This window comes from Oncorhynchus mykiss, chromosome 9, assembly GCF_057628025.1.
Source record: "Oncorhynchus mykiss isolate SJ-2025 chromosome 9, ASM5762802v1, whole genome shotgun sequence".
Taxonomy (NCBI): domain Eukaryota; kingdom Metazoa; phylum Chordata; class Actinopteri; order Salmoniformes; family Salmonidae; genus Oncorhynchus; species Oncorhynchus mykiss.
In genome coordinates, this window is record NC_143030.1 from 73,049,674 (window position 1) to 73,062,398 (window position 12,725).

A 12,725-nucleotide genomic window follows, 5' to 3' on the forward strand; every position below is an offset into this window, starting at 1 on the left:
ATGACCACAGACGTCCACCTACCCACATGACGTCTACCTACCCACATGACCACGGACGTCTACCTACCCACATGACGTCTACCTATCCACATGACCACGGACGTCTACCTACCCACATGACCACGGACGTCCACCTACCCACATGACGTCTACCTACCCACATGACCACGGACGTCTACCTACCCACATGACCAAGGACGTCTACCTACCCACATGACCACGGACGTCTACCTACCCACATGACCAAGGACGTCTACCTACCCACATGACCAAGGACGTCTACCTACCCACATGACCACGGACGTCTACCTACCCACATGACCACGGACGTCTACCTACCCACATGACCACGGACGTCTACCTACCCACATGACCACGGACGTCTACCTACCCACATGACCACGGACGTCTACCTACCCACATGACCACGGACGTCTACCTACCCACATGACCACGGACGTCTACCTACCCACATGACCAAGGACGTCTACCTACCCACATGACCACGGACGTCTACCTACCCACATGACGTCTACCTACCCACATGACCACGGACGTCTACCTACCCACATGACGTCTACCTATCCACATGACCACAGACGTCCACCTACCCACATGACGTCTACCTACCCACATGACCACGGACGTCTACCTACCCACATGACGTCTACCTACCCACATGACCACGGACGTCTACCTACCCACATGACCACGGACGTCTACCTACCCACATGACGTCTACCTATCCACATGACCACAGACGTCCACCTACCCACATGACGTCTACCTACCCACATGACCACGGACGTCTACCTACCCACATGACGTCTACCTACCCACATGACGTCTACCTACCCACATGACGTCTACCTACCCACATGACGTCTACCTACCCACATGACCACGGACGTCTACCTACCCACATGACGTCTACCTATCCACATGACGTCTACCTACCCACATGACCACGGACGTCTACCTACCCACATGACGTCTACCTATCCACATGACCACGGACGTCTACCTATCCACAATATAATGGACATCTACCAGCAATATGTGCTGACCTTTGAATTGCATGATCTCTCCCTGGGGAGTCTTGGGCAGTCCTTTAAGACAGATCTCACTGGTCAGGGCGAGGCCCACCCCACAGCTGCCCAATAGGAAGCCAATCTGCAGACTGCCTGCGTCCTGGGTTGTGAAACACAAATACAAGCATTTGAAAAGGACAAAGGAAAATCTAGATCATTACTTTCTAAATACCACTGTATTTTGCTGTGTAATATCAAGGGATTGTATTATAGTTCATTAAATAGAATTTGAACCCAGATATGACTGAGTGGGTATTGAAGTCCATACCTGTCGGGACAGTGGCACCTCTATGGGGACAGGGATGACCTCTGCTAGGAGACAGCCATAGAAGGCCACCCAGAACATCGCAGGGTCAGTGTTAGGGTACACCAATGCCACCTAGGGGATAGAGAGTACAGTTTCAGACACAGTACAGCATCGCACAATGGCATTTTGGCATTTACTGGGATGACTCATGCACTAGAGGGAGCTCTGCAGAGTGGTCACAAGCTGGCACAGCCACAAAGCCATTAGATCTGATTTGAACCCTACCCTTAACCACACTGCTAACCCTAATGCCTAACCTTAAATTAAGAACAAAAAAAACAAATATTTGTTTTCATGAAATTTTACGATTTCGCCAATTTTGACTTTGCAACTGGCCCATCTAGCATAAATCGCTCAGTTCTGCCTCCAAGGCAAGATTCATGACAATAAACGTCAACCCGCATCACAATGGGGAATATCTTATATTGTTTATTGTGTTGTCTGTGCATTGCATGGAGAAGACACAGATCATGTTTTTAAATAAACATCAATCAATCAATGTGGTATAGCGTGAAGGAGAGAAGAGTGGAGGAAGTTATCTGTGTCTGTGTGGCTGTGTGTTTTCACCATGTACCCTATCTCCAGGTCTCAGGACAGGTTCGTTCTTCGTGCCCAGTTTGTTTAACAGAGTGTAGGCCAGCTTCAGACTGCGGCTCCACAGTTTACCTGAGACAGAGAGAGAGAGCGAGAGAGAGAAGAGCAATTTCTCAGAGGAGACTATATGACCTCAGCTCTCCATAGATTGACTGAGAGGAGGGTGATCTTCTGAACTACAAAACATTAGTTATAAACTAAAGAAGTCCAATCTGAGACTGTGGGTTAGCCTGAAATGTCTCCCTATTCCGTCATATAGGGAGCCGCGTGCCATGTCAGACGGTGAGACCTACCGTACGTCAGCGTGTAGAGGGGTTTCCCGGTAACGTCCAGGGTGGTGAGAGCGGGGCTCTTGGCCTGTGAAGCCCCCCAACGTGCCAGGGCAGCCTGCAGGGCCGGGGGCCAGTTACTGACCACCCCCAGGGGCTCCCCCTTCACTGGGATGATCTGACGGCCCTCTGGCCTGGGGGTGTTGGGGTCCGGCTGGGGTACTATGGAGAGGGGAGAATAGGAGAGTAAGAGAGGGGAGAGTAGGAGAGTAGGAGAGGGGAGAGTAGGAGAGTAGGAGAGGGGAGAGTAGGAGAGGGGAGAGTAGGAGAGTAGGAGAGTAGGAGAGGGGAGAGTAGGAGAGTAGGAGAGTAGGAGAGGGGAGAGTAGGAGAGTAGGAGAGGGGAGAGTAGGAGAGGGGAGAGTAGGAGAGGGGAGAGTAGGAAAGTAGGAGAGGGGAGAGTTGGAGAGGGGAGAGTAGGAGAGTAGGAGAGTAGGAGAGGGGAGAGTAGGAGAGTAGGAGAGGGGAGAGTAGGAGAGTAGGAGAGGGGAGAGTAGGAGAGGAAAGAGGGATGGAAGGAGGAGGAAAAGAATAAGGCATGGGAGAAGAAAATGGGGAAGAAAAGGAAAGAGTATAAAAAACAAGAGTAAAGTTTAGTTTTCTACTGGTTTAATGAAGAATAATAAAAGAGACAGATATCTACTTTCCACTTACTACATCATTTTCAGGAATATACTTTAAATATAAATATCAAAAGTACATGGAATGAATGGCTAAAATGTACTTAAGTATCATAAGTGAAAGTATAAATCATTTCAACTTCCTTATATTAAGTAAACCAGAAGGCTCAATTTTATTTATTTTGATTTTTATTGACGGATAGCCAGGGGCAAACTCCAACACTCAGACACCATTTACAAACAAAGCGTTTGTGTTTAGTGAGTCCTCCAGATCAGAGGCAGTAGGGATGACCAGGGATGTTCTCTGTTTAGTGAGTCCTCCAGATCAGAGGCAGTAGGGACAACCAGGGATGTTCTCTGTTTAGTGAGTCCACCAGATCAGAGGCAGTAGGGACAACCAGGGATGTTCTCTGTTTAGTGAGTCCTCCAGATCAGAGGCAGTAGGGACAACCAGGGATGTTCTCTGTTTAGTGAGTCCTCCAGATCAGAGGCAGTAGGGACAACCAGGGATGTTCTCTGTTTAGTGAGTCCTCCAGATCAGAGGCAGTAGGGATGACCAGGGATGTTCTCTGTTTAGTGAGTCCACCAGATCAGAGGCATTAGGGATGACCAGGGATGTTCTCTGTTTAGTGAGTCCACCAGATCAGAGGCATTAGGGATGACCAGGGATGTTCTCTGTTTAGTGAGTCCACCAGATCAGAGGCATTAGGGATGACCAGGGATGTTCTCTGTTTAGTGAGTCCACCAGATCAGAGGCATTAGGGATGACCAGGGATGTTCTCTGTTTAGTGAGTCCACCAGATCAGAGGCATTAGGGATGACCAGGGATGTTCTCTGTTTAGTGAGTCCACCAGATCAGGGGCATTAGGGATGACCAGGGATGTTCTCTGTTTAGTGAGTCCACCAGATCAGAGGTAGTAGGGACAACCAGGGATGTTCTCTGTTTAGTGAGTCCACCAGATCAGAGGCAGTAGGGACAACCAGGGATGTTCTCTGTTTAGTGAGTCCACCAGATCAGAGGCAGTAGGGACAACCAGGGATGTTCTCTGTTTAGTGAGTCCACCAGATCAGAGGCATTAGGGATGACCAGGGATGTTCTCTGTTTAGTGAGTCCACCAGATCAGAGGCAGTAGGGACAACCAGGGATGTTCTCTGTTTAGTGAGTCCACCAGATCAGAGGCAGTAGGGACGACCAGGGATGTTCTCTGTTTAGTGAGTCCACCAGATCAGAGGCAGTAGGGATGACCAGGGATGTTCTCTGTTTAGTGAGTCCACCAGATCAGAGGCAGTAGGGATGACCAGGGATGTTCTCTGTTTAGTGAGTCCTCCAGATCAGAGGCAGTAGGGACAACCAGGGATGTTCTCTGTTTAGTGAGTCCTCCAGATCAGAGGCAGTAGGGACAACCAGGGATGTTCTCTGTTTAGTGAGTCCACCAGATCAGAGGCAGTAGGGATGACCAGGGATGTTCTCTGTTTAGTGAGTCCACCAGATCAGAGGCATTAGGGATGACCAGGGATGTTCTCTGTTTAGTGAGTCCACCAGATCAGAGGCATTAGGGATGACCAGGGATGTTCTCTGTTTAGTGAGTCCACCAGATCAGAGGCATTAGGGATGACCAGGGATGTTCTCTGTTTAGTGAGTCCACCAGATCAGAGGTAGTAGGGACAACCAGGGATGTTCTCTGTTTAGTGAGTCCACCAGATCAGAGGCAGTAGGGACAACCAGGGATGTTCTCTGTTTAGTGAGTCCACCAGATCAGAGGCAGTAGGGACAACCAGGGATGTTCTCTGGTTAGTGAGTCCACCAGATCAGAGGCATTAGGGATGACCAGGGATGTTCTCTGTTTAGTGAGTCCACCAGATCAGAGGTAGTAGGGACAACCAGGGATGTTCTCTGTTTAGTGAGTCCACCAGATCAGAGGCAGTAGGGACAACCAGGGATGTTCTCTGTTTAGTGAGTCCACCAGATCAGAGGCAGTAGGGACAACCAGGGATGTTCTCTGTTTAGTGAGTCCACCAGATCAGAGGCAGTAGGGACAACCAGGGATGTTCTCTTGATAACTGTGAATTGGACCATTTTCCTGCCAAAATGTTCCTGTCAAAATGTAATGAGTACTTTGGGTGTCAGGGAAAATGTATGGAGTAAAAAGTATATTCTTTTCTTTAGGAATGTAGTGAAGTAAAAATAAAAGTTTTCAAAAATATAAATAGTAAAGTACAGATACCACAAAAAAACTACTTAAGTAGTACTTTAAAGTACTGGAGTGGGTCCTTTGCATCTTACCCTCTACGATCTCCTCTGAGTCGTCCAGGAAGAAGTCACTGAGCGGAGGTCTCTTGGGCCGTTTCAGAGTGTTGAGCAGCTGCTGGATCTTAGTGGAAACACGGCTGTTTACTGGTACACCTGGACACGAAGGTAGAGGCAGGACAGAGGCAGGACCGAGGTAGAGGCAGGACAGAGGCAAGACCGAGGTAGAGGCAGGAGGAAGGGAATTACACACATGATCATTGACAAGTGAGCATAGACACACACACTCAGTCACGATCATACAGAGACACAAACAACACAAGCATGCGCATAACTGCACACACACACACAGACTGAGTAAAGGGTCATCATGGTCTGTGCTTTGAAAGCAGCACAGGTAGATATAGTAGAACTAAACTTGGGGTCAAAAACAGAAGGGTATTTCTCTCTGTGAAGAGTAGACAAACAGACAGCACAGACGACTCCATCGCCCCTCCCCAGACCCCTCCCCGGACATCTCCCCAGACCCCTCCCCAGACATCTCCCCAGACCCCTCCCCAGACATCTCCCCAGACCCCTCCCCAGACCCCTCCACGGACATCTCCCCAGACATCTCCCCAGACATCTCCCCAGACATCTCCCCAGACCCCTCCCCAGACCCCTCCCCCTCACAGTTGGATTCATATGACCTTTTCTGTTTCCTTTTGTAATGAAAGACATGACACGTACGACAGAAAAACAGATCACCCCAAAAAAGAACAAAATCTAGCATGTTAGCAGCATTCTCAACACAACTGGAATGAGGATGAGATTCATTTAATGTTGTTTTGTCAATGTACCATTATCTCTGAGAAAAAACAGATTACATTAATTAAAAAAGTTCTGCAGTGTGTTGTACCAGCATGATGCTGTTCTGCAGTGTGTTGTACCAGCGTGATGCTGTTCTGCAGTGTGTTGTACCAGCGTGATGCTGTTCTACAGTGTGTTGTACCAGCGTGATGCTGTTCTGCGGTGTGTTGTACCAGCGTGATGCTGTTCTGCGGTGTGTTGTACCAGCGTGATGCTGTTCTGCGGTGTGTTGTACCAGCGTGATGCTGTTCTGCGGTGTGTTGTACCAGCGTGATGCTGTTCTGCGGTGTGTTGTACCCGCGTGATGCTGTTCTGCGGTGTGTTGTACCTGCGTGATGCTGTTCTGCGGTGTGTTGTACCAGCGTGATGCTGTTCTGCGGTGTGTTGTACCAGCGTGATGCTGTTCTGCAGTGTGTTGTACCAGCGTGATGCTGTTCTGCGGTGTGTTGTACCAGCGTGATGCTGTTCTGCGGTGTGTTGTACCAGCGTGATGCTGTTCTGCGGTGTGTTGTACCAGCGTGATGCTGTTCTGCGGTGTGTTGTACCAGCGTGATGCTGTTCTGCGGTGTGCTGTACCAGCGTGATGCTGTTCTGCAGTGTGTTGTACCAGCGTGATGCTGTTCTGCGGTGTGCTGTACCAGCGTGATGCTGTTCTGCGGTGTGCTGTACCAGCGTGATGCTGTTCTGCGGTGTGTTGTACCCGCGTGATGCTGTTCTGCGGTGTGCTGTACCGGCTTGATGCTGTTCTGCGGTGTGTTGTGCCCGCGTGATGCTGTTCTGCGGTGTGTTGTACCCGCGTGATGCTGTTCTGCGGTGTGCTGTACCAGCGTGATGCTGTTCTGCGGTGTGCTGTACCAGCGTGATGCTGTTCTGCGGTGTGTTGTACCCGCGTGATGCTGTTCTGCGGTGTGTTGTACCCGCGTGATGCTGTTCTGCGGTGTGTTGTACCAGCGTGATGCTGTTCTGCGGTGTGTTGTACCAGCGTGATGCTGTTCTGCGGTGTGTTGTACCCGCGTGATGCTGTTCTGCGGTGTGCTGTACCAGCGTGATGCTGTTCTGCGGTGTGCTGTACCAGCGTGATGCTGTTCTGCGGTGTGTTGTACCCGCGTGATGCTGTTCTGCGGTGTGTTGTACCCGCGTGATGCTGTTCTGCGGTGTGTTGTACCCGCGTGATGCTGTTCTGCTGTGTGTTGTACCCGCGTGATGCTGTTCTGCAGTGTGTTGTACCCGCGTGATGCTGTTCTGCAGTGTGTTGTACCCGCGTGATGCTGTTCTGCAGTGTGTTGTACCCGCGTGATGCTGTTCTGCAGTGTGTTGTACCCGCGTGATGCTGTTCTGCGGTGTGTTGTACCCGCGTGATGCTGTTCTGCGGTGTGTTGTACCCGCGTGATGCTGTTCTGCGGTGTGTTGTACCCGCGTGATGCTGTTCTGCGGTGTGCTGTACCAGCGTGATGCTGTTCTGCGGTGTGCTGTACCAGCGTGATGCTGTTCTGCGGTGTGTTGTACCCGCGTGATGCTGTTCTGCGGTGTGTTGTACCCGCGTGATGCTGTTCTGCGGTGTGTTGTACCAGCGTGATGCTGTTCTGCGGTGTGTTGTACCAGCGTGATGCTGTTCTGCGGTGTGTTGTACCCGCGTGATGCTGTTCTGCGGTGTGCTGTACCAGCGTGATGCTGTTCTGCGGTGTGCTGTACCAGCGTGATGCTGTTCTGCGGTGTGTTGTACCCGCGTGATGCTGTTCTGCGGTGTGTTGTACCCGCGTGATGCTGTTCTGCGGTGTGTTGTACCCGCGTGATGCTGTTCTGCAGTGTGTTGTACCCGCGTGATGCTGTTCTGCAGTGTGTTGTACCCGCGTGATGCTGTTCTGCAGTGTGTTGTACCCGCGTGATGCTGTTCTGCAGTGTGTTGTACCCGCGTGATGCTGTTCTGCAGTGTGTTGTACCCGCGTGATGCTGTTCTGCAGTGTGTTGTACCCGCGTGATGCTGTTCTGCGGTGTGTTGTACCCGCGTGATGCTGTTCTGCGGTGTGTTGTACCAGCGTGATGCTGTTCTGCGGTGTGTTGTACCAGCGTGATGCTGTTCTGCGGTGTGTTGTACCAGCGTGATGCTGTTCTGCGGTGTGTTGTACCAGCGTGATGCTGTTCTGCGGTGTGTTGTACCAGCGTGATGCTGTTCTGCGGTGTGTTGTACCAGCGTGATGCTGTTCTGCGGTGTGCTGTACCAGCGTGATGCTGTTCTGCGGTGTGTTGTACCAGCGTGATGCTGTTCTGCGGTGTGCTGTACCAGCGTGATGCTGTTCTGCGGTGTGTTGTACCAGCGTGATGCTGTTCTGCGGTGTGTTGTACCAGCGTGATGCTGTTCTGCGGTGTGCTGTACCAGCGTGATGCTGTTCTGCGGTGTGCTGTACCAGCGTGATGCTGTTCTGCGGTGTGTTGTACCAGCGTGATGCTGTTCTGCGGTGTGCTGTACCAGCGTGATGCTGTTCTGCAGTGTGTTGTACCAGCGTGATGCTGTTCTGCGGTGTGCTGTACCAGCGTGATGCTGTTCTGCGGTGTGCTGTACCAGCGTGATGCTGTTCTGCGGTGTGTTGTACCCGCGTGATGCTGTTCTGCGGTGTGCTGTACCAGCGTGATGCTGTTCTGCGGTGTGCTGTACCAGCGTGATGCTGTTCTGCGGTGTGTTGTACCCGCGTGATGCTGTTCTGCGGTGTGCTGTACCCGCGTGATGCTGTTCTGCGGTGTGCTGTACCCGCGTGATGCTGTTCTGCGGTGTGCTGTACCAGCGTGATGCTGTTCTGCGGTGTGCTGTACCAGCGTGATGCTGTTCTGCGGTGTGCTGTACCAGCGTGATGCTGTTCTGCGGTGTGTTGTACCCGCGTGATGCTGTTCTGCAGTGTGTTGTACCCGCGTGATGCTGTTCTGCGGTGTGTTGTACCAGCGTGATGCTGTTCTGCGGTGTGCTGTACCAGCGTGATGCTGTTCTGCGGTGTGCTGTACCCGCGTGATGCTGTTCTGCGGTGTGTTGTACCCGCGTGATGCTGTTCTGCGGTGTGTTGTACCCGCGTGATGCTGTTCTGCGGTGTGTTGTACCCGCGTGATGCTGTTCTGCGGTGTGTTGTACCCGCGTGATGCTGTTCTGCGGTGTGTTGTACCCGCGTGATGCTGTTCTGCGGTGTGTTGTACCCGCGTGATGCTGTTCTGCGGTGTGTTGTACCCGCGTGATGCTGTTCTGCAGTGTGTTGTACCCGCGTGATGCTGTTCTGCGGTGTGTTGTACCCGCGTGATGCTGTTCTGCGGTGTGTTGTACCCGCGTGATGCTGTTCTGCGGTGTGTTGTACCCGCGTGATGCTGTTCTGCGGTGTGTTGTACCCGCGTGATGCTGTTCTGCGGTGTGTTGTACCCGCGTGATGCTGTTCTGCGGTGTGTTGTACCCGCGTGATGCTGTTCTGCGGTGTGTTGTACCCGCGTGATGCTGTTCTGCAGTGTGTTGTACCCGCGTGATGCTGTTCTGCAGTGTGTTGTACCCGCGTGATGCTGTTCTGCAGTGTGTTGTACCCGCGTGATGCTGTTCTGCAGTGTGTTGTACCCGCGTGATGCTGTTCTGCAGTGTGTTGTACCCGCGTGATGCTGTTCTGCAGTGTGTTGTACCCGCGTGATGCTGTTCTGCAGTGTGTTGTACCCGCGTGATGCTGTTCTGCGGTGTGTTGTACCCGCGTGATGCTGTTCTGCAGTGTGTTGTACCCGCGTGATGCTGTTCTGCGGTGTGTTGTACCCGCGTGATGCTGTTCTGCGGTGTGTTGTACCAGCGTGATGCTGTTCTGCGGTGTGTTGTACCAGCGTGATGCTGTTCTGCGGTGTGTTGTACCAGCGTGATGCTGTTCTGCGGTGTGTTGTACCAGCGTGATGCTGTTCTGCGGTGTGTTGTACCAGCGTGATGCTGTTCCGCGGTGTGTTGTACCCGCGTGATGCTGTTCCGCGGTGTGTTGTACCCGCGTGATGCTGTTCCGCGGTGTGTTGTACCCGCGTGATGCTGTTCCGCGGTGTGTTGTACCAGCGTGATGCTGTTCCGCGGTGTGTTGTACCAGCGTGATGCTGTTCCGCGGTGTGTTGTACCCGCGTGATGCTGTTCCGCGGTGTGTTGTACCCGCGTGATGCTGTTCCGCGGTGTGTTGTACCCGCGTGATTCTGTTCCGCGGTGTGTTGTACCCGCGTGATGCTGTTCCGCGGTGTGTTGTACCCGCGTGATGCTGTTCCGCGGTGTGTTGTACCCGCGTGATGCTGTTCCGCGGTGTGTTGTACCCGCGTGATGCTGTTCTGCGGTGTGTTGTACCCGCGTGATGCTGTTCCGCGGTGTGTTGTACCCGCGTGATGCTGTTCCGCGGTGTGTTGTACCCGCGTGATGCTGTTCCGCGGTGTGTTGTACCCGCGTGATGCTGTTCCGCGGTGTGTTGTACCAGCGTGATGCTGTTCCGCGGTGTGTTGTACCAGCGTGATGCTGTTCCGCGGTGTGTTGTACCCGCGTGATGCTGTTCCGCGGTGTGTTGTACCCGCGTGATGCTGTTCCGCGGTGTGTTGTACCCGCGTGATGCTGTTCCGCGGTGTGTTGTACCCGCGTGATTCTGTTCCGCGGTGTGTTGTACCCGCGTGATGCTGTTCCGCGGTGTGTTGTACCCGCGTGATGCTGTTCCGCGGTGTGTTGTACCCGCGTGATGCTGTTCCGCGGTGTGTTGTACCCGCGTGATGCTGTTCCGCGGTGTGTTGTACCCGCGTGATGCTGTTCCGCGGTGTGTTGTACCAGCGTGATGCTGTTCCGCGGTGTGTTGTACCAGCGTGATGCTGTTCCGCGGTGTGTTGTACCAGCGTGATGCTGTTCCGCGGTGTGTTATACCAGCGTGATGCTGTTCCGCGGTGTGTTGTACCAGCGTGATGCTGTTCTACAGTGTGTTGTACCAGCGTGATGCTGTTCTGCAGTGTGTTCTACAAGCGCGTCACTGTTCTGCAGTGTTTTATACAGTGTGTGTGTGTGTGTGTGCGTGCGCGTGCACATACCGTCAGCGGTGGTATCCAGCATGCTGGTGCGGCTCTGTCCTCGGGGCATCCCCCTGGGCATAGCATTGGGGGGCAGGTCCACCCTAGAGTCCACCCTTGAACGCCTCTCAGGGGTTGAGGATGTCACGTCTGGGGGGACACTGTTCTCTGGAGGAAAGTGGTGGAGAGGGGAGTTAGACACTCAGATGGTTGACTTTAGCTCTATTCTATAGGACACCTAAACCAGGTTAGTCGATCATCCAAACCTGTGTATTTGCAGGATGTTAGACTTACAAATGGGTTTCTGTGTGGGTTAACCTATGCATGCTTGGCTGTGTTTGTCTTACCTACGCGTGTGTTTGTTTGTAGGGTGTGTGTCTTACCCATGCACGTGTGGGTTGTGTGTGTGTGTGTGTGTGTGTGTGTGTGTCGCACCTATGCGTGTGCTCGCTAGTATGTCGGCCAGCGCGGAAGTGGGGGTCTTATTCTCTCCGTGGGACAGGGTGGAGGAGGTGGAGGAGGAGGAGGAACTCTGCACTGAGCGGTTGATCCAGTAGTCTGGGCTCTGGAGACTCTGGACCAGCACTGCACTCAGAGCTGCCTGGCGACGCAGGGAACCCTCGTCCTCAGACGCTGACGATGTGTCTGACAGGGAGACAGAACCACATTTGTGATGTGTGGTGAGATTAGTTGCGCAAAATAGCTGCCGTGGCACCCCACAGGTGTTTAGTTTAGTTTATTCATTCGACCATTTTAAAAAACAAGCACACATAAAACTTAAAGCCATACATGCACATGAATAAAATCATCAAGGATAACACACAAAGTCTGGGACTTATTTCCATTGTGGTCCTCTTGAGACAAGATGAATAGGCAAGATTGAATACAGTATGGCAGTGAAATAATAAAACAAAAACAGAGAAGAAGAACATCTATCTCATCAAAAACAGAGAAGAAGAACATCTATCTCATCAAAAACAGAGAAGAAGAACATCTCCTCATTCCAGTTACATCATAGGGGTTATTCATATGGGCACAGAAGACATCAAATGTATTTGAAGTTTATTTTTAGAACTGCCCAGAGAGGACGTTGTTTTTATAGGCAGAGGCAACTCATTCCATTCTGAGGCTCCAGTATACTAGACAGTACCTTTCCCAGCATTACTCCTGAACCTGTATAAGCACACGTTAGCAACACCTGATCTGGTGCTGTGATTGTGTGCATCCCTAACACGAGGATAGTAATCACTTAGATATCTGGGCGCAGGACCATAAATACTCCTGTACACCAAACCTATTCTAATCTAGGACACCCTAGCCTCAACAGGCAGCCAGTTTAGTTCCTGAAAGCAGCTCCTGCCTATGTGAGTACATGGACTCACCTTCAATACTGCCCTGATCAGCTTATTCTGGGCCATCTGGAGCTTCCCCTTCATAAGTCAAGATAAGCCCCCAAACCAGGAAGTACTAGCATAGCCAAAATGGCATTGAATGAGGGCAGTAACTAGCACTTTCATGCAGTCCTTATCAAGCAGCTTGGATTTTCAAGCCAAAAACGTAGTCCTGTCATTAACCTTCCCTAGCACCTTATTGGCCATGCTCACACCTCCAAAGCTTCCACCAAGGATACATCCCAAGTAGCTAACAGAGGTAGTCAGCACCT

At 51.9% G+C, this 12,725-nt stretch overlaps 1 protein-coding gene across 2 annotated transcripts in view; it reads right to left on the reverse strand.

The window, feature by feature from the left end:
• Positions 1-12,725, reverse strand: part of LOC110532734 (disco-interacting protein 2 homolog B-A) — a 107,092-nt gene that overhangs the window by 47,790 nt on the left and 46,577 nt on the right. For both annotated transcript variants that reach the window (XM_090185756.1, XM_090185755.1), the window contains exons 5-11: positions 11,498-11,707; positions 11,084-11,230; positions 5,225-5,344; positions 2,286-2,483; positions 1,973-2,064; positions 1,360-1,470; positions 1,068-1,191 (exon numbers count right to left, since the gene is read on the reverse strand). In XM_090185756.1, the coding sequence (XP_090041882.1) occupies positions 1,068-1,191; positions 1,360-1,470; positions 1,973-2,064; positions 2,286-2,483; positions 5,225-5,344; positions 11,084-11,230; positions 11,498-11,707 (1,002 nt within the window). The remainder of the gene's footprint in view (positions 1-1,067; positions 1,192-1,359; positions 1,471-1,972; positions 2,065-2,285; positions 2,484-5,224; positions 5,345-11,083; positions 11,231-11,497; positions 11,708-12,725) is intronic.